General features: G+C 50.2%; 2 protein-coding genes across 3 annotated transcripts in view; both read right to left on the bottom strand.

Moving 5' to 3' along the window:
• Window positions 1-9675, bottom strand: part of atn1 (atrophin 1) — a 15378-nt gene extending 5703 nt beyond the window's left edge. Inside the window, exons 1-8 of the mRNA XM_062537910.1 lie at window positions 9447-9675; window positions 7028-7147; window positions 6637-6741; window positions 6040-6159; window positions 4761-5906; window positions 2914-4304; window positions 977-1181; window positions 1-613 (exon numbers count right to left, since the gene is read on the bottom strand). The exon at window positions 1-613 is cut by the window's left edge and continues 702 nt beyond it. Of these exons, the coding sequence (XP_062393894.1) occupies window positions 1-613; window positions 977-1181; window positions 2914-4304; window positions 4761-5906; window positions 6040-6159; window positions 6637-6741; window positions 7028-7054 (3607 nt within the window). The 5' untranslated portion in view covers window positions 7055-7147; window positions 9447-9675. The remainder of the gene's footprint in view (window positions 614-976; window positions 1182-2913; window positions 4305-4760; window positions 5907-6039; window positions 6160-6636; window positions 6742-7027; window positions 7148-9446) is intronic.
• A 1697-nt stretch (window positions 9676-11372) lies between these two features.
• LOC134082439 (gamma-enolase-like) overlaps window positions 11373-17500 on the bottom strand; it is a 10800-nt gene continuing 4672 nt past the window's right edge. For both annotated transcript variants that reach the window (XM_062538164.1, XM_062538162.1), the window contains exons 6-12: window positions 17368-17500; window positions 16975-17197; window positions 16136-16333; window positions 14738-14939; window positions 13747-13855; window positions 12708-12766; window positions 11373-12254 (exon numbers count right to left, since the gene is read on the bottom strand). The exon at window positions 17368-17500 is cut by the window's right edge and continues 1 nt beyond it. In XM_062538164.1, coding sequence (XP_062394148.1) covers window positions 12185-12254; window positions 12708-12766; window positions 13747-13855; window positions 14738-14939; window positions 16136-16333; window positions 16975-17197; window positions 17368-17500 — 994 coding nt within the window. In that variant the 3' untranslated portion in view covers window positions 11373-12184. The remainder of the gene's footprint in view (window positions 12255-12707; window positions 12767-13746; window positions 13856-14737; window positions 14940-16135; window positions 16334-16974; window positions 17198-17367) is intronic.

Raw genomic sequence — 17500 nt, 5'->3', positions numbered from 1 at the left:
CGCCCGGCCCCCCCTCCAGGCTGCCTCCGTACAGGAAGCCCAAGATGGCGGCGGCGGTGGCGGCGTCGGCAGGCAGGTGGTGCGGGTGTCCGAGCGCCGGGTTCTGGAACTGGGGCAGGAAGAAGGAGGGGTGCACGTGGGGGTGGGCGTGCGGGTGGGCGTGCGGGTGCAGGTGCGGGTGGTGGCCCTGCTGGGCGCGGGCGGCTGCCCCGAGCGGCGACATGGCGTGGGGCCGCGCGTACTCGCTCAGCGTGCGCAAGGCCGGGGTGTCGGGCCCCAGATACGGCCCCCCCAGACTCAGCCCCAGGGCCCCCTGCGGCCCCACCACGGTGGAGGGGCCCCCCATGCCGGGCAGGAGCAGGGAGTGGGGGATGGAGTGAGAGAGGGAGGGGTGGAGGGGGTGGGAGTGGTGGAGGGAGTGCACGTGGGTCGGGTGGTGCTGGTGGTGCTGGTGGTGCGAGGCCACGTGGGCGGCGTTGACGGCGGAGGCGGAGGAACAGGCGGGGTCCAGCAGGATGGAGGAGGAGGTGGGGAAGAACAGGGAGGTGTTGGGACGGGCGCCACCCGCACCCAACACCCCGGCGGCGTTGTTGGCGTTCTCCTTCTGCTGACACTGGGAGGAGCGAGGGATAGAGAGAGAGAAGAGAAGGAGAGGAGAGAGAGAGTGGAGGGAGAGGGAGAAAACAGATAGGAGAGGAGCAGAAGGAAGAGGAGTGGAGAGCGAGAGAGAAGAGAAGGAGGGGGGTGAGGAAAACAGATAGAGAGGCAGAGAGAGAGAGAAGAGAAAAGAAGGGGGAGATAAAAAATAGAAGAGAAGAAACAGAAGAAAGAGTGAGATGTGAAAAAGAAAAGAAGCAAAAAGAAATGGGCAAAATGGCGATATAAACATAAACAAACTGAACGGCAGAGCTCTCTTATTATCAAACAATTAATAACAACATCTTGAGCTCAATCATTTGAGTCCCTCAGAGCTCACCTGGAGTTGTCTCTCCAGGTCCCTCTCTCTCTCTCTCTCCCTCTCCTTCTCTCTCAGGTCTCGGGCCCGCTGCTCCACCTCTCTCCTGGCGCGCTCAATCGCCTCGTTACGTTTCTTCCACAGCTTGGAACCGTCCAGTGGAACAAAGAGAACGTCACTGCGGGCACAGGAGTTCCCACTGCCTCGGTCTAGTACCCTGTGGAACCTAAGAGAGAGAGAACCCATTTCACAGCGTCAATAATCATCATCGTCATCATCATCATCATCATCATCATCATCACCGTCACTGTGATCATCCTCCAATATGCCATAACCATCATGGGAATCCTCACTGTAATAAGTGGAAGTGAAAAACCTGTGCCCCAAGTGGTTTCTTTCCTACTGGGGATATTATGAAGCCCCATTAGCAATGAACGCATCAACCAGAAATATTTTTCAGTGTATAGACACAATCTACTAACGTGAAAAACGTCAAATGACATTTTGCCTTCTTTAAAGCCTGGTTAATCTGGTTATCAGACCTACTGCCAGCTTTACTGTTAACATCTTACGCAACTGTATCTTTCCTCTGATCTTGTTACAAAAAAAACTCAAAACACTTTATATTGGGACCAAAAATAAGGTATGATCAGAATCAGAAGGGGTTATGGAAGCTTTTCGATGTGGACTGAGATACTGTATCTTTTTTTTTTCTTCAAAAAAACAGCCCTATGGATAATTCTCATCATTCTGCTCGGCATTAGGAACAAAACCAACAGGGGGCGATGAGAATACTTTCCCTCCCTATAGTCACTGGCATCATCATCGTCTTCTTCATCATCATCATCATCATGTTATTCCCTCATTTTCAGCATGATTCCCTTGATAGTCACAACAGCCACCTAACTATCACAGCAATGTTATTCTGCTCTTACCTGTTACTATCATCTTAGTCCTTTTAACCAGTAAAATGGAAGTCAATATGCAAATCATCATCATCATCATCATCATCTTTATTAGCCTCCACTGCTGGATCCTGCTTAGTGCTTGGACTGATCATATGGCCATGACATTAAAGCTGTATTGACTGTGTATTTGTGTATTAGACTGTGTTGTATCAGTCAGAAGCTCCTCAAAATGCCTCATCTCTCCTGCTCTCTCCTCTCCTGTCTGCCTGGAAGTGGCAGAAATGGCCATGCGAGGGCCAGATTTCAGCCATCGGGGGCAGTTTGGGTTTCAGAGCCCCGCACGGCTGAAGGACAACGCTGACTCGCAGGAGCCAGACTCGAGCCGAAAACCCTCCGGTTCCCAGACGTCTGGTCTGCCTCCTGAACCAGTGCCAAAAGACCAGACCAAACCAGCCCACAGGCGTTACTGGAGGAGACTAACTCGTCTGAGACAAAAGACTGGAGGAGACGAGGAACACTAAACATGGAGGATCTGTTACCAGAGGCTCTGTGCTGCATTAAAAAGAGCCAATGACGTACTTGCATTAAAAAGAGCAAGTGATGTCACTGCATTAGACAGAGCCAATGACATTGCTGCATTGAAAAGAGCCAATGACATTGCTGGTAAAAGCATAGCTGAGGTTTTAGCCTCAGAGCTGAGCACTCTGTTTACTTTCACTGTTACCATGGAAATAGCTGCGGAGTCTGGCACAAATCCATTATGCAAAGCAAGTAAAAATATGGAGAAAAAAGTGGGTAAGTTATTCAAGCTGTTTCCACCATATTTTAAATATCTAAGAAATGTATAATATGTATGCATATATACTGTATACATACACACATACATATATATACAGTATATATATATATATATATATATACAAACATACACAACCCTCTCAGGACCTATTGTTTTATGGCTAATGTAAGTAAATATAGTCTATGCACATCTATGCACTGAAACTCAACTAAAGGCTAAATCTGTATCAACACACGTTCATGCGGTCTTACCGAGCTGATTGGCTGGCGTGGATTGGAATGTCGACAGGCTTTGGCTCAGGGGAGGGGCTTCTTAGGACAGCGGGCGGGCTGTCAGTCTCCTCTCTGTCTTCCATTGGTTCTTCCTTTATGACTGGCGGCTGCAAGGAGCCAACCGCTGCATCATGCGTACCATCTGAACCCACAGGGTTGGCCATCGGGGGACCACCAGGGGGGCCGTGCGGACCATGCTGGACCTTCAGGGGGTTTTGGGGAGAGAGGGACTGCATGTGTGTGCTGTTAGTATTGTTGTTCAGAGCACCACCATTGGTGGCGTTGTTGTTGCTTGTTCCCATGGCATTGACGTTGTGACTGTTGCCATGGTAAGCGCTACTGTAAGGGCCGTGACTATTTAAAGTGCCATGATAGGGAGAGGGCCTGCATCCAGAGGAGCAGGAAGTTGCCACGCCTGTGGCAGGAAGTGGGATGTTGGCTGTCGAAGCTGGGGCTGATGGGTAGGGGGGGATCCCAGACATCTGATTGGTCGAGGGGCTGGGTAGAGGGGAGAGAGGGGTCGGGGGCGTCTGATTGGTCGCAGAGTACGGTCCTGCTCGAGCATGATTGGCCGAGTGGCCGGATGGGGGCGGGGGCTGAGAGTGGGACGTGGGGGGAGGGGGAGGCGGGGGAGGGTACGGAACAGGTGGATGCCCGTAGGTTCCAGTGGAAGGGGAGAGCGCAGGAGGGTGGGGTCCACCTCGGTTGTGGTGATAGTGTCCAGGAGGGGGCGCACCACCCTCTCTCTCCCTCTCTCGGTCCCGAGTCTGGGCGGGCAGGCCGGGCTGGCCTTGGTAGTGTGGATGGGGCGGGTGGGGCATTGGCCCTCCTCCAGAGTACTCACGGCCCATGTTCTGGGCCATGCCTGGGGAGCTGGGGTACTCTCTAGCGCCGCCCTGGTGAGCGGCGGTGGTGGGGGGGGCACCAGGGGGGTACTCCTTTGACCCCGGGGGAGGGTACTCTCTCAGATAGTGGGGTGGGTGTGGGTCTGCTCCAGACGAGGGGGCCTGCGAGGGCTGCCCTGGCTGTGCCTGCTGCGGTGGGTGCTGGTGCGGGGCGTCCATGGCGGGCGGGTAGTCTCTGCCCGGGTGGTTCGGGCCCTGTGTGTGTGGGGGCACAGACGCGTGAGCAGGGTGGTTCGGGTGGTTCGGGTTGCTGTTCTGGGGTGAGCTCGGCGGGTCTCGGTTCAGTCCAGCCAGCCCGCCCGCTGGGGCGTTAACGCTCCCCGCTGCTACGTTACTGTTGTTACCAGGGTTACCATTGCCCCCGGATTCTCGCAGCTGCCCCACAAACTCCCCCCACCTGCCCTCCTTGTCCCTGGCGTGCACACCTGCCCCCGAGGGGCCGAAGTCCCTGGCTTGGCCCTGGTGCTGGTTGGGAGCAGGAAACTCCCTCCCCGTGTCCCTCTCCCTCTCCCTGTCCCTGTCCCTGTCCCTGTCCCTGTCTCTGAAACCCGACCCAAACTCCCTGCCCCCGCCTGCTCCTGGGGGGCCGTCGCGCGCCCCTCCCTGAGGGCCCAGCGCACTGAACTCGCGGTTCTGGCCCCCTGCCAGGCTCCCAAAGTCCCTGGCCTGGTTACCGACACCGCTACCACCACCGCCACCGTTACCGCCACCGTTACCGCCACCGTTACCGTTACCGTTACCGCCACTGTTACCGCCGCCGGCCCCCCCAACTCCACAGGTGCCCATGTTGCTGTTGCTGTTGATGCTGCTGTTGCTGCCGCTGCTGCTGTTTCCGCTGCTGATGTTGATGCCGATGGGGAACTCCCGACCCATCTCCCCCCTTCCCCCGAACTCACCGCGAACCCCCCTCTCCCTCTCCACTTGCCCCTGCCCCTGCCCCTGCCCCCGCTCCGCCGCGCCACCTGCGTACCTGGGCAGGTACTCCCGGTGGGGGTGGGGCAGGTACGGCGGGTGTGAGGAGTGGCGGGAGGAGGGGGGGTTGTAGACGGAGGGTAGCTGCTGCTGCTGCACTGGGGGGTGCGGGTGATGGTTGCCAGGGTAACGAGCGTAGCCCCAGTTTCCGGGGCAACTGGAGGTGGCGTTTCCTGGCCAACTGGTGGGGGTGTAATGGTGGGTGTGGGGAGGCACAGGCTGCGACTGCTGCTGCTGTTGCTGGGGCAACGGGCTGGTCTGGGGCATAAGAGATGGAGGGGCCGACTTGTCACCCTTGTCCAGTTTGTCTCCCTTGGAGTCCCCGGGCAGGTTTTGCCCCACCTCCAGGGGCTTGAGGGCAGGTGGAGGGGGCAGGGGTGGAGGATGGATGGCGTTGGGGGGCGTGTGGGAGAACTCCACCCCTCCCACCACCACCTTTGTCACGCCCTGAGCGTTGGCTTTGGAGTTGATCCGGTTGCTAGCGTGCACACCCTCGGCCATGCCGGGCCCAGTGTAGTCCATCTTGGTCACCAGCTTGGAGTCCAGGGAAAAGTAGGACTTCCTGCCTCCGCCGCCGCCGCCTCCGCCGCCGTTATTGCCCTCGCTCAGGAGCTCCACGGACCCTCGGAGGGAGGGCGCCAGCGAGGCGGACGGCTTCAGGGGAGCCACGTCCTCCATGGCGCTGTCGGCGTCCCTCCGCTCCACGGTCTCCTCGGCGGCAGCCCGGGTGGCGCTCCTCCGCTCCTCTCCGCCCGACTTGGCCGCGGCGGCGCTCTCCTTGGTTTTCTCGTGGCGCTCGCGGTCGCCGCCGTGCTTCGGGGAGTCGGGCGAGTCGGACTCTGAGTCCAGGCTGGCGAGGGGCGAGGCAGACAGGCTCGGGGAGGAGGAGCGATTGTCCTGGTCAATGTCCCGCCCGCTACTCAGGCTGCTGCTGCTATTGACCAAGCTTCCGCCAACCGAGCTCCTGCTGCCTTGGGATTGGCCGTCCTCATTGTCACTTTCTCGTGATTGGTTGGGCGCCGAGGTCGGAGGCGGGGCTGAAGTTGAGGTGTCAGTGGAATGGGTTGAAGTCGGGGGATTAGAAGACACAGAGTCCTAGATGCAGAAAACCAAAATATAATACGCTTACACAATGAAAAAGTGACAGAAATATATTTAAAAATGTGTGGAAATATATTTCGAAATGTGTAATCGGCATCTGAAAACGTCTTTTCTCCGTTTCTGTCACCTGTACTTTCTGTCTCTTTGGGGGTGGAACAAGCTCCTCCCCTTCGCTCTCGGACGAATCGTGACCTTGGGATCTACAATTGAAGCGATTGACTGGCAGGTCTTCGCCAGACGTGCGTTGCTAAAAGGCAAAACGGCTTTAATCAGTTCCCAGTAGGCGGCCTTATTCTGCAGGCACCAGCCACACAGGCCCAGGCTGAATCACAGACTCACTGGCACACACACACACACACACACACACACACACACACAAGCCACACAGGCCCAGGCTGAATCACAGACTCACTGGCACACACAGACACAGCCAGACACAACACATCCTTTGAACATCAATCTGTGCAAAGAGCAGGCAGCAATCACATGATCACTCACATTCAAACAAGCTCACACACAGGTGAAAACACACACACACACACACACACACACACAAACACACACACACACACACACACACAGACGCACACACACACACACACACACACACACACACACACACACACACACACACACACAGTTATAAGGAGAACATGTTCACCTCCCCACCTCCCGCTCGTAAGCCACAGACAAACAGAGAAACAGGAAAAACGGCGCGACTTACCGTCTGCCTGTCATTGCGCTCGGCTCGAGAGGGGCTAGGGTGAGGGCGCCTACCCCTCCTCTCCTCACTGCTGCCCCCCCTCCTGCGCCCACTGCGCATGGGCATCTGTGCCCAGGACCCAAGGTGGCGGAGGGGGGCACCGTCGGATTGGCGATGAGGGGAGAAGAAATGAGGAGAAACGAGGTTGTGACAAACTATAGGCTCATCAACTCATATGTGTGCAGACTACAACCAATCCACTTCAGCTGTTATGTTTAAACTCAATGCCTCTTTCAATTAAGATGGTCTGACGTGACCCAGGAGGTTCAGAGCCAACTGTGACCCAAACATGTACACACACACACACACACACACACACAAGGAGGAGGAGGATCTGAGGGAGGGTTCTCACCGATTCTTTGTGAGTTCGGGTTTTCATTGTCGCCACCCTACGTGGTCCATTTCTTCCCTGCGGCCATTTTCAAAAACAAGCTCTGAGCTGGCCCCTGTGTTTGGACGGGGCCTAAGAGACCTGAAACACACACACACACACACACACACACACACACACAAATGTCCATCACTATCCATCCAACATCCATCCGTCACCATGATCAAAATGGACATCAGGTTTTTAGATGAATTTGAATACTATGCAAAATCAAAGCCGTTAGTTAAATCAGATCCCTTAAAACAAACACCTTCGTTTGCACTGACCAACAAGCCCCAATCCAAAGCAACACACACACACACACACACACACACACACACACTATCTCTCTCTCTACCTCTCACATGCGCGCGCACACACACGCACACACGCACATGTACACACACACGCACACACACACACACACACACACACATACGCACGCGTACAGACACACACACACACACACACACACACACACACACACACACACACCCACACACACACCCACACACAAACACACACACAATGGCAAACTGTTCTGGAAGGTATGCCAGGCTTAGGCAGTTGTTGGGCCACTGCAAAACTAATGCACTGCAGCTCAATAGCGAGAGCATGCAGCACTCACCCACAGCACACACAGTCCTGAGGAGCCTCTGAGTAAGAGACAAGGTCTACAAGACCACATGGCTACACCAGAGTCAATGGCCCAGACTCAATAGTACACTGTGCATGCACACACACACACACACACACACACACACACACACACACACACACACACACACACACACACACACACACTCACACAAACATACACACACGCGTACACACACACACACACGCACACACACGTGTACACACACACACACACACACACACACACACACACACACACACACACACACACACACATACACAGGTGTACAGACACGGGTATATACACACACACACACACACACACACACACACACACACACAGGCGCAGACACGGGTGCACTCTCACACACGTATCTCGAGTGCATCCTCTACTCTCATTCATAAAGACAGTGAGCATTTGTCCAACTACACGGCGTGCTTAAGAGGCAAGGCCATTCACTCCAGTTACACTAGAGCACATTAAAAAGCCCTCTTCATCCATTCTAAATGAGGATATATACGGCACTCTCACACACACACACGACAAAACGAAACCACTCATTCAGTGCAGCTTTTGGGGCTGTCTGAAGTATATTTACACCCAATCCACTGAACACATAAAACACACAACAAGAAGTCATGAATTTTGCATATAGAGTGATCTATTTATAACTGAGTGCAGTCCATTGGACAACACAGCCTCTACTCTCCCCACAAGTACTAAAGGTGTTATACATCAGGCACAACATATTTTATTTCTTTCAAACATTTACTAGGCAGATCCACACACTGTATCTGGAGCACCATCTTGCCCAGTATTTATGAGGTAAATACTTGCGGACCAATTACAGAGCAGACAAGGGAATATGTCAGACAATAAATAAATACTCCCCTCCTTTCTCTCACACAGGTACCTGCCCATTATTCAACAATTTCATTTGCTGGTTCTTGGCCAGGTTCCATCTATACATACCAATAGCCAAGCAGATCAGCATAGCGAGGAAGCCTTAACACACTCTCTGTGCTTAACAAGACAGACAGACACACGTATGTGTGTGCTGCACACCTCTCTACCCCCCCCCCCCCCCCCAACACACACACACACACACACACACACACACACACACACACACACACACACACACACACATACACACACAGAGAAAGAGACACACACACACTGAAAAATATAGATTGCTAAAGAAAGGAAAATGCGCGCTGGATCGCAGTTTGTGGCCCTCCAACAAATATGCAGTTGCACTGCTTACATCACCGACAGCAGCCCAGCACCGCAACGCTTCCTTCTCCTTTCTTCTGCTTGTTGTTATTGATACACATGCAGGGGCGATTGGATTGTGCTGTAGCCTACTGTACTACCGAGCTAGCCACGTCTCTCTCAACCCCCTCTCTCTCCTAGCAGTTCTCCGATGGTCGAGTAAGCTAGACGTGTGCAACAGTACATACAACGGTGACCAGGCAGGACGGATCGCATGCATTCCTATGTCTTCCCTCTCACTGTTTTTCCACATCTTGGAGGAAAATTTTGGGAAGAGAATGGCGAATGGCATTCTGTGTGCAGAGTCACTGGATCGCGTCGCTGTAAGGAATGCGTGTCTTGTGCGTGGTAAAACCTACTAACTGGGGCATTATTTCAGCACAACATATGATCATTATCGCACAAAGGATAGCAGAAGAAGAAAGGATACAAACGTGGCCAACGATAGAAATATAGGCTAAGCATCCATTTTGCCCCTCTCCTTACCTATGGTATCCAGCGAAGCGTGTCCCTTTCTCCCACTCCTCTTTTTTCTTTCAGTCCCTCGGTTGTACTGTACGTTGTCATACACGGACTGGATTGAGCGCATGCATACACTGTAAGGTACGGGTAGGTTCACATTGCAATAATGCCGAAATGTTCCTTTCTCCGCTCCCCTCCTAAGTCAGTGCGGGGAGAGGGTTGCTGCTGAAGACTGTACAAATTGATGCGTACGTTTGCCTCTTCCCCACCCCCTTCAACCCTATTTTTTTCTTTCTCTCCCCCTCTCCTCTGTCAAGACGGCTTGCACTTTTTTGCCGTCGGTACGCGTACGTTTTTGACGGAGGGGCGAGCGAGGGATGCACTGCGAGTCGCAGAGAAAGAGAGAGAAGGGGGCGTGATTTCCATATTCTTAAGGAAAAGGGGGAGAGAGGGAGGGAAGGAGAAGGAAGAGGCGCAGAGAGGGCCTAAACTCACAAAATATGGTGGAGAAAGAGGGGAGGACCTTACTCAGATAGCCTAACTCCTATTGTCAATCAGTTATGTCCTGAAAACTGTGCTTATGTAGGCTATAGGCCTACTACAGACGATATCCACGAAGGCTTCACAACGGCGATCACCTAGCCCACCTCACCACACGGTCCATTGTTCCAGTTTCCTATGATGTGTAGCCCAACATGTCGTGTAAAGGAAACTATATATTTTTTGTAGGCACAGTCGCTCTATTTTGTAACCCACCGCAAGCCTAAACGCGATAGGCCTGTGCAGGCGACCTTCTAAAGTTTCTTTGTGACTTCATTTTGGATTCCACTTCCACAACTTTCCCTCTCCAGGCTACTTCCATTTAGAAAGCAACCTTCAAAAAGGCAGATTTGTAGTGGAGAGCGTAAAGGCGAGTTGCAGTCAGCCCCCTTTCCTTCTTCATTGATACAGTTAAACCTGAGGTGTCCAGTCAAGCGGTTCGCATAAACCACCTCCCTCTTTCTCTCCTGCAGTTTTTTTCAAACAGTCTCCTGTCCCGTCTCCTATTGTGCTGTAGCCATAGTAACCAGGCGAAGAGCTGCATGAGTGCGCCTGCGTTAACCAAGTCTGCTCCCCAGTCAGACAGCTAGTACTCCATCTGCCGATGCCTTCAAATATAGCAACGAATATAGCAACATTGAAATGATTGACTTTGTAACATTGTAACGCAGGTTGTCATACGCGCCAGCAACATTGTCACAAAATAGCTGCATACATTAGTCGTGCCTGAAGAATCCAGGCTATATCCAAGCAAACATTGTCAGCACATATGTGCATTTGCAGACACGTTTTTACAATAAAAAAGGGTAAGCAATCACACCACACTGAAATTACCGGAATTAATTAATAAGGTAATGAATGAGCACCACGCCCCCTGACTCCCCGGCGCGAGAGGAAGAGACGACTCCCTTACTTGAAAATGGCCGTCTGCTCTTAACAATAAACTGCGATGGAGGCTGAATAACCTGCACCTAGGCTACCAGAGACTCGATTAATTCCATATGTTTGACTTAAGTGTTAGTGTCCTGTCATTTACCAAGAAGGAATATTTGCCTTCTTAAATATTCAAGGAACTCATAAAAGAGCATATCTGTCATTAATGTATAATGGCTTCAGGCAGATAAATTCCTTGATTGGATTCCATTACATATAGCCTAAATTAATGTTTTTTTCTATAATTAGATCTGAGGGGTTATTAATATAGTCTACATATCAGCTTATTCTAATAGTGTCTAATATTAGGTCATATTGTGTGAAGATACTTTTAGCCAATAAATCTCAGTTGTACAGAAAAGGCTTCTGTGTTTTTCAATTGAAAACACTCCCCAAAGACATTTATTCCATATTTTGATATCTATCAACAATTTTAAAGAGGAATAAATACGTTAAACATACACACGCACACACACAAAAGAGGATGCATTTCATTGGCCATACTTTTTGCAATACGATATGTACACACATCACTGGATTTAGAATAAGAGCAGGAGAGATGAGATGCTAAATGGAAATGTTGGTTGATGACTGAGGAGAGCGAGAGAGGGGAAAGTTCACAGAAACCTAGAGGACAACAAAGCCACCCAAACAGCCACAGACACTGGACCAGCTGATCCGTGCCTACTTCCACACCAGGACAGACCTGGACTGTTTCCAGAGTCAGCTGTTATCTGAGAAAGAGACACTTTGTAAGAGAGATGGAGAGAGGAAGAGGGGGAGAGAAAGAAACTCAGCGGAAAAAAGAGACACACCAGGAGAGAGAGAGAGAGAGAGAGAGAGAGAGAGACGGACAGAGAGACTGAGAAAAAAAGGACAGTGAAGAAGAGACGTAGCAAATGAAAGCACTAGTTTGATGACTGGAACAGGTTTTCAGACACAAAGTAGATCATTATGTAGATGTACGCCAATAGTCGAGGAAGGACGGCACAAATTGAACAGAGGCCACTGCAGTGGGACATCACAGGATTTCTATTTATGTGGTGATCTTTGAAAAGCACTCTTGCTTGTCAGTGGTACATAATTATGATCAAGTGCGTCTTATTCCATCCGTGCTCTATTGTTATTGATATGCTGTGTATTGTGCTGGGTGTGTCCGGGCTGTTGGTGCTGTGTCTGTGTCTGTGTCTGTGTCTGTGTCTGTGTCTGTGTCTGTGTCTGTGCTGTGCGAGTGTTTTTCGTGGGCAGTGGTGACTGCTGGATGTCGGTGCGCTGGGAGATCACGACGTTCAGATGGCACTTGGGTTTCTGAAGTTGTGTCCTGCGAAGCGAGCTTGGTCACCCAACTCTTCCTCGATCCTGTCGACGATATGTACACAAGGGAGGCAAAGGGGGGGAGCGGTGGTCAGGTTAGAAGTACTGATGAGAAAACATACTGGAGTATGATAGACCATACATCCAGAACACAAAACATGCAATCGCTCCCTTTCCTTTTTTGTGATTATCTTTTTGTTAACACCATTTATGCCATTTAGACATGCAAAACAAAACTGTCCATGCACCATGCATGACAGATGCTATCAAATGGTGTAGAATAAAACATCCCTCTCCCACCCCTGTCTCCATACACACAGTCACACCCTTACACTCCCACAGAACATGCACGATATAGCTAGCTCCCCATTCCTGATTATACACACAATTCACGGTTTCTTAAAGACTCTAATCGAGTACTTTTGATTCCTGTTAGCGGGAGTCAAACAGTCACATAAAAGCAGACGCCGTGGATAGCACGTGCTGCACAGCACTGACCTCATGAGCTGGTTATATTTGGCCAGTCGTTCAGATCGACAAGGGGCCCCAGTCTTGATCTGAGGAGAAAGAGAAACAGATGCAAAGAAAGAGATAGAGAGAGAGAAGAGAGAGGGATGGAAATAACTCAGAATCAGAATAAAGGCCAGCAGGAAGAGCAGAAGAGGGAGAGACACTTCTAGAGACATGCCCCAACCGTGGCTAAAGGACTGCTATGATGAGCGGGCGAGCTCAGCAGCCTTCCATGGCAATATCTGCAACAGCAGGCCAGCAATGCCATTCTCTAACACATTCAGTAGGGGGCAGCAAAGTTCCCATCTGTACCCTGAAGAGCACAGATTGAATGAATGGATGGAGTGTATTACCTTGTTCTCTGATGTTAACATAGAACATATGCAACGCTGGTCTATCAAAAACACGCTCAGATGCTATTTTACAAGCTCATTTACAGCCCTATAATGAGGCGGGCCTGGGGAATATCCCCTCATGGTTGGCTGGTACCCTCATGAATAATTAATATGAGCTTTATGGTGATTGGCTGTTCACAATATGCTCCAGCAACTTCCACCTGAACTTTGAGTGATAACACAGCATGTGGAGGGGGGTTGCGATCAGAGGGAGGGGCTTTGTTCTGATTCGCCCGTTTTTAAAGTAGTCATTTAAAAGTCTGAGATTTACACATGATGGAGGAAACAACCATGGGTGCCTATCATTTGGTCTTTTATACACCCTCCCTTCCTTCCTCGATCCTCGTCCTCACTGATCTAGATAAAGGATGATGGGGCGGCAACAATGGGATAGTCTATCCAGTGTTAGTTATAGATCAGTGGGAACGCCCCTCGAGGATCGAGCATCGAGTATCGAGGAGATGTTGGTAGGCACCCCCCTGTTTCCTGTTCACGGTAGCTATAAGGCCATGCACCGAACTCTCCTTATAAAACAAAGGCATGGTAAAAACAGTTGCCCATTCTATGTCATCTTTAAAGAATAAGTGGTGTAAGTCCCTCATTCCATCATTCACATCCTACGGTCCATTTACCTGTCCGGTGCACAATCCCACCACCAGGTCAGCAATGAAGGTGTCCTCAGTCTCCCCTGAGCGATGACTGACCATCACACCCCAGCCGTTCTCCTGTGCCAGCTTACAGCTGAGACACAAAAGGACACACAGTCATTCACACAGTTTCAACACACACACACACACACACACACACACACACACACACACACACACACACACACACACACACACACACACACGGACACACACGGACACACACACACGGACACACCCCAGTCCCAGATATAGGCTGACTGACTGATTAACGTTTAGTAGCTAATAGCTGTAAAACTGGTCCGGTAGGCTGCTATCAGTTGCTCTGTGACTTTATGTCATGTTACGATTTGACGCGTGCTGGGGTCATTGAAAGCTGACCAGATGACCTGTGGCCTCCACTCGTCCAATCCAGGCCCTGATCGTGTCCTCGTCTTCACTCTCTTTTCTAATCCAGCGCATCAACTTGAGATGCTGGCCAGACCTGGGCCTCCTCTGTTCCTGAGTCACAGACTGTATTGATTTATATGAATGATTCAACCGCACAAAACTCTTATAGTAGCCTACTAAAATGAAAACTGCACACTAAAAATCTTCGCCTTGGAGACAGCCCATTTAACTGAAGTACAAGCAGTTGTATAAAAGATCTTGTTATTAAAACACTTGTAAAAAGAAAGTGAAGGCAGACAGTCCATCACCCAGAGCGCTCGTCTCCTCCAGTGAGAATTATACAACCCTAACAACTCTGCTATTCCAATTCCTTCTATTCAGACAGCCCTGTATTGACGAATTGCTGCTCAGACTTCATCAGAACAATTCAAGTTGATGAATGAAAGGAATCAGAACACTGTAATCTCAAGAGTGATTTACACTAACAATGGAAGGCATTCATAATGCACAGTATGTGTATGTGTAGAATAGCAATTGTGGCGCGGCTGACTCTGTAAAAGATGTGCTATGGGGCCACAACACTTACGCCTTTATGGCCTCTGTTACAGAGCCAATCTGGTTGACCTTGAGGAGCAGGCAGTTGCAGGCACGTTCCTCTATGGCGCGCTGAATCCGCCGAGGGTTGGTCACCGTCAGGTCATCCCCAACTATTTGGATACCCACAGCAGAGGTCAGTTGGGACCAGGCAGGCCAGTCGTCCTGGTCAAAGGGGTCTTCAATAGACACCACTGAAAGAGAATGGAATATAGCATGACATCACACTGGTTGATGGGAATGTTGGGAAAATAACATTATGAAAAATATCTGTGCTGATTGAATTCAACAAGGAATTAAAAAAAAAAAAAAAAGGTATCCAGGTATTTAAAGGTGCACTATGCAGTTTCAGGTATTTTTGGTAGTTCCCCCTACTAGAGTCACAATATATTTATATTTCACTAAAATAGCCCTCTTCTCATGGCTTGATCCCCACAGTACACAATGAAAATGCTTTTGTTGCAGAGGTGAAGAATTAACAGAAGAGCTATACTGACAAGGTGATTTTCTTCATAAAGGTTATATTGAGGTGAAAATCTTGTGGCATGGTGCGCCTTTAATTACCAGCCAGCAGCTCTGACAGAATCCCAATCTGTTCCCTCACACTGCACTGTGACGGGCAGCAGAGCTTGTTAATACTGAGGGGGCGTTTAGTGAAATACAGGGCTAGATGGAGAGGCTCAGGTTGTCAACACAGATGGGGCCTCATTTACCTACATTATCATCTGACCTTAACAAGATCTGTAGTCTTTTGGGTCCCCACCGTTGACTTCAGAGCAGGAAGGCACCAGTTGTGCTAGGCAAGAGTTCTTAGGGTTTATGTAGGGTTAGGGTTAGGTGCCTTGAAGTCGACGGTGGGGGCCAAAAAGACCATCAAACCCATACCACAGCTCCTGTCCCCTTCAACATGGCTGCCATTGGCCCTTCTCACTCTCCTTCCATAGTGGCAGCAACATGAGTGATGGACTCTGTGCACTGTCCTCGCCTCTACGCACACATCCACAGCTTAAAGGCTCTTTGATTATTGACTATTTCTTGTGCTTTAATAGAGTGCCCAGTTGACTGGACGAGCACTAGCACAGGTGTCCTTACTCAGTTGAGTGAGTGAAAGGGGGACAGTTGGGAGGCATGAAGGGGTAGCTGACTGGCAGACCGTATGACAGCTCAGTTTTTTACTAGTGATTGTGATTCAGAAATACAGACCTGATTTGTTTGTATTGCTAATCAACAGGCGGTTACAGACTGTACTACTATTCTACACTACTAGTACTACTAACAATAATAATAACAATAATAATAAACGCTATGCTTGTCTGATCTTTATATTTGCCTGTGCATGTAGTTAACGTGATGCGTTACATGCTCCTCCTCTGCTGTGCCCTAGGCCTACCTGGGTAGTTGTTGACGAAGCCTTGGTAGATCTGGGACAGCTCGTCTGCAGTGATGTGGCGTTCTGGGTTGGGTGAGGACTTGAAGTCCAGGTCATATTTCCCCTCGCAGTAGAACTCAGAGGCGGCCACGTCCATCCCGATGACCACCTTGTCAGTGAATCCGGCCTGCTCTATGGCTGTCTTCAGCAGCTCCAGAGCTGGGGAAGACACAGGGTGGCACAAATAGTAGTAAATGGTATACAATCTATAAAATATAAGGATGGAATAAAAGTATAAAACAGTATGATAAAACAGCATCAATACGATGTGTACTTTCACACGGTGTGAAGATGTAGCCTGGGGAAACCTAAATGAATCTGTCAGGCCGAGTTGAGTTTCCTCTACCGCTCTGTATGGCAATTCTTTAATTCATAGCGATTTCCAAAATCACCAAGAACCCAGGAACCACAATGTGAGGCAGATGTGTATTTTCTTTGAAACGGAGTAAACAATGGCAGGACAGATGTGATGTGCACTTGGGAAAGGATTTGGTAAGTACCAATTAACGTTTAATTTCACCGCTGGTTACACCTTTGGAAATTGGAAGTGAAGTCAACAATGTCCAAACAAATTCTCAACCAAGAACAGGCCTGGAGTTACCCAGGCTGGTGAAGATGATGTTTTTGTATACAATTCACAATTTAGTATTTGCCATTTACCAAGAGAGGAGAGAGGCATCTGCCGCATCTCTGCCCTGTCTCTTACCCTCACACACACACACACACACACACACACACACACACACACAGACACAGAGGGAGAGAGAGGGCATCTGCCGCATCTCTGCCCTGTCTCTTACCCTCACTGTTCTCCAGGATGTTGGGGGCGAAGCCCCCCTCGTCTCCCACGTTGATGGCATCCTGGCCGTACTTCTCCCGTATGACCACCTTCAGGGTGTGGTAGAGCTCCGTCCCAATGCGGAGCGCCTCGCGAAAGGACTCGGCCCCAACAGGAAGCACCATAAACTCCTGCATAGCTAGTTTGTTTCCTGCATGGGAGCCTCCATTTATAACATTAAATGCCTGAGAAAACAATAGAAACCATGGAGAAAATCTCGGCAAATTATCAGATAAAAGCTTTTCTATTTGAATGATCTAGATAGAATCAAATGTGTCAACAGTGTCATTAGTGTTAGTGTGATGTTTGAAGTGCAGTTCAAATACAGACAAGCACAGGATGTGTTATATCTTACAGGAACGGGAAGAACCAGGTCTGTGTTTCCTGCCAGGTCAGCTATGTGGCGGTACAGGGGGACACCTTTCTGTGCGGCACCAGCTTTGCATATGGCCAAAGAGACACCTAAGATAGCATTGGCTCCGAACTTA

This window comes from Sardina pilchardus, chromosome 6, assembly GCF_963854185.1.
Source record: "Sardina pilchardus chromosome 6, fSarPil1.1, whole genome shotgun sequence".
Lineage (NCBI taxonomy): Eukaryota > Metazoa > Chordata > Actinopteri > Clupeiformes > Clupeidae > Sardina > Sardina pilchardus.
Note: the sequence above shows the minus strand (reverse complement) of the source record. Positions and strands in the feature narration are given on the sequence as shown.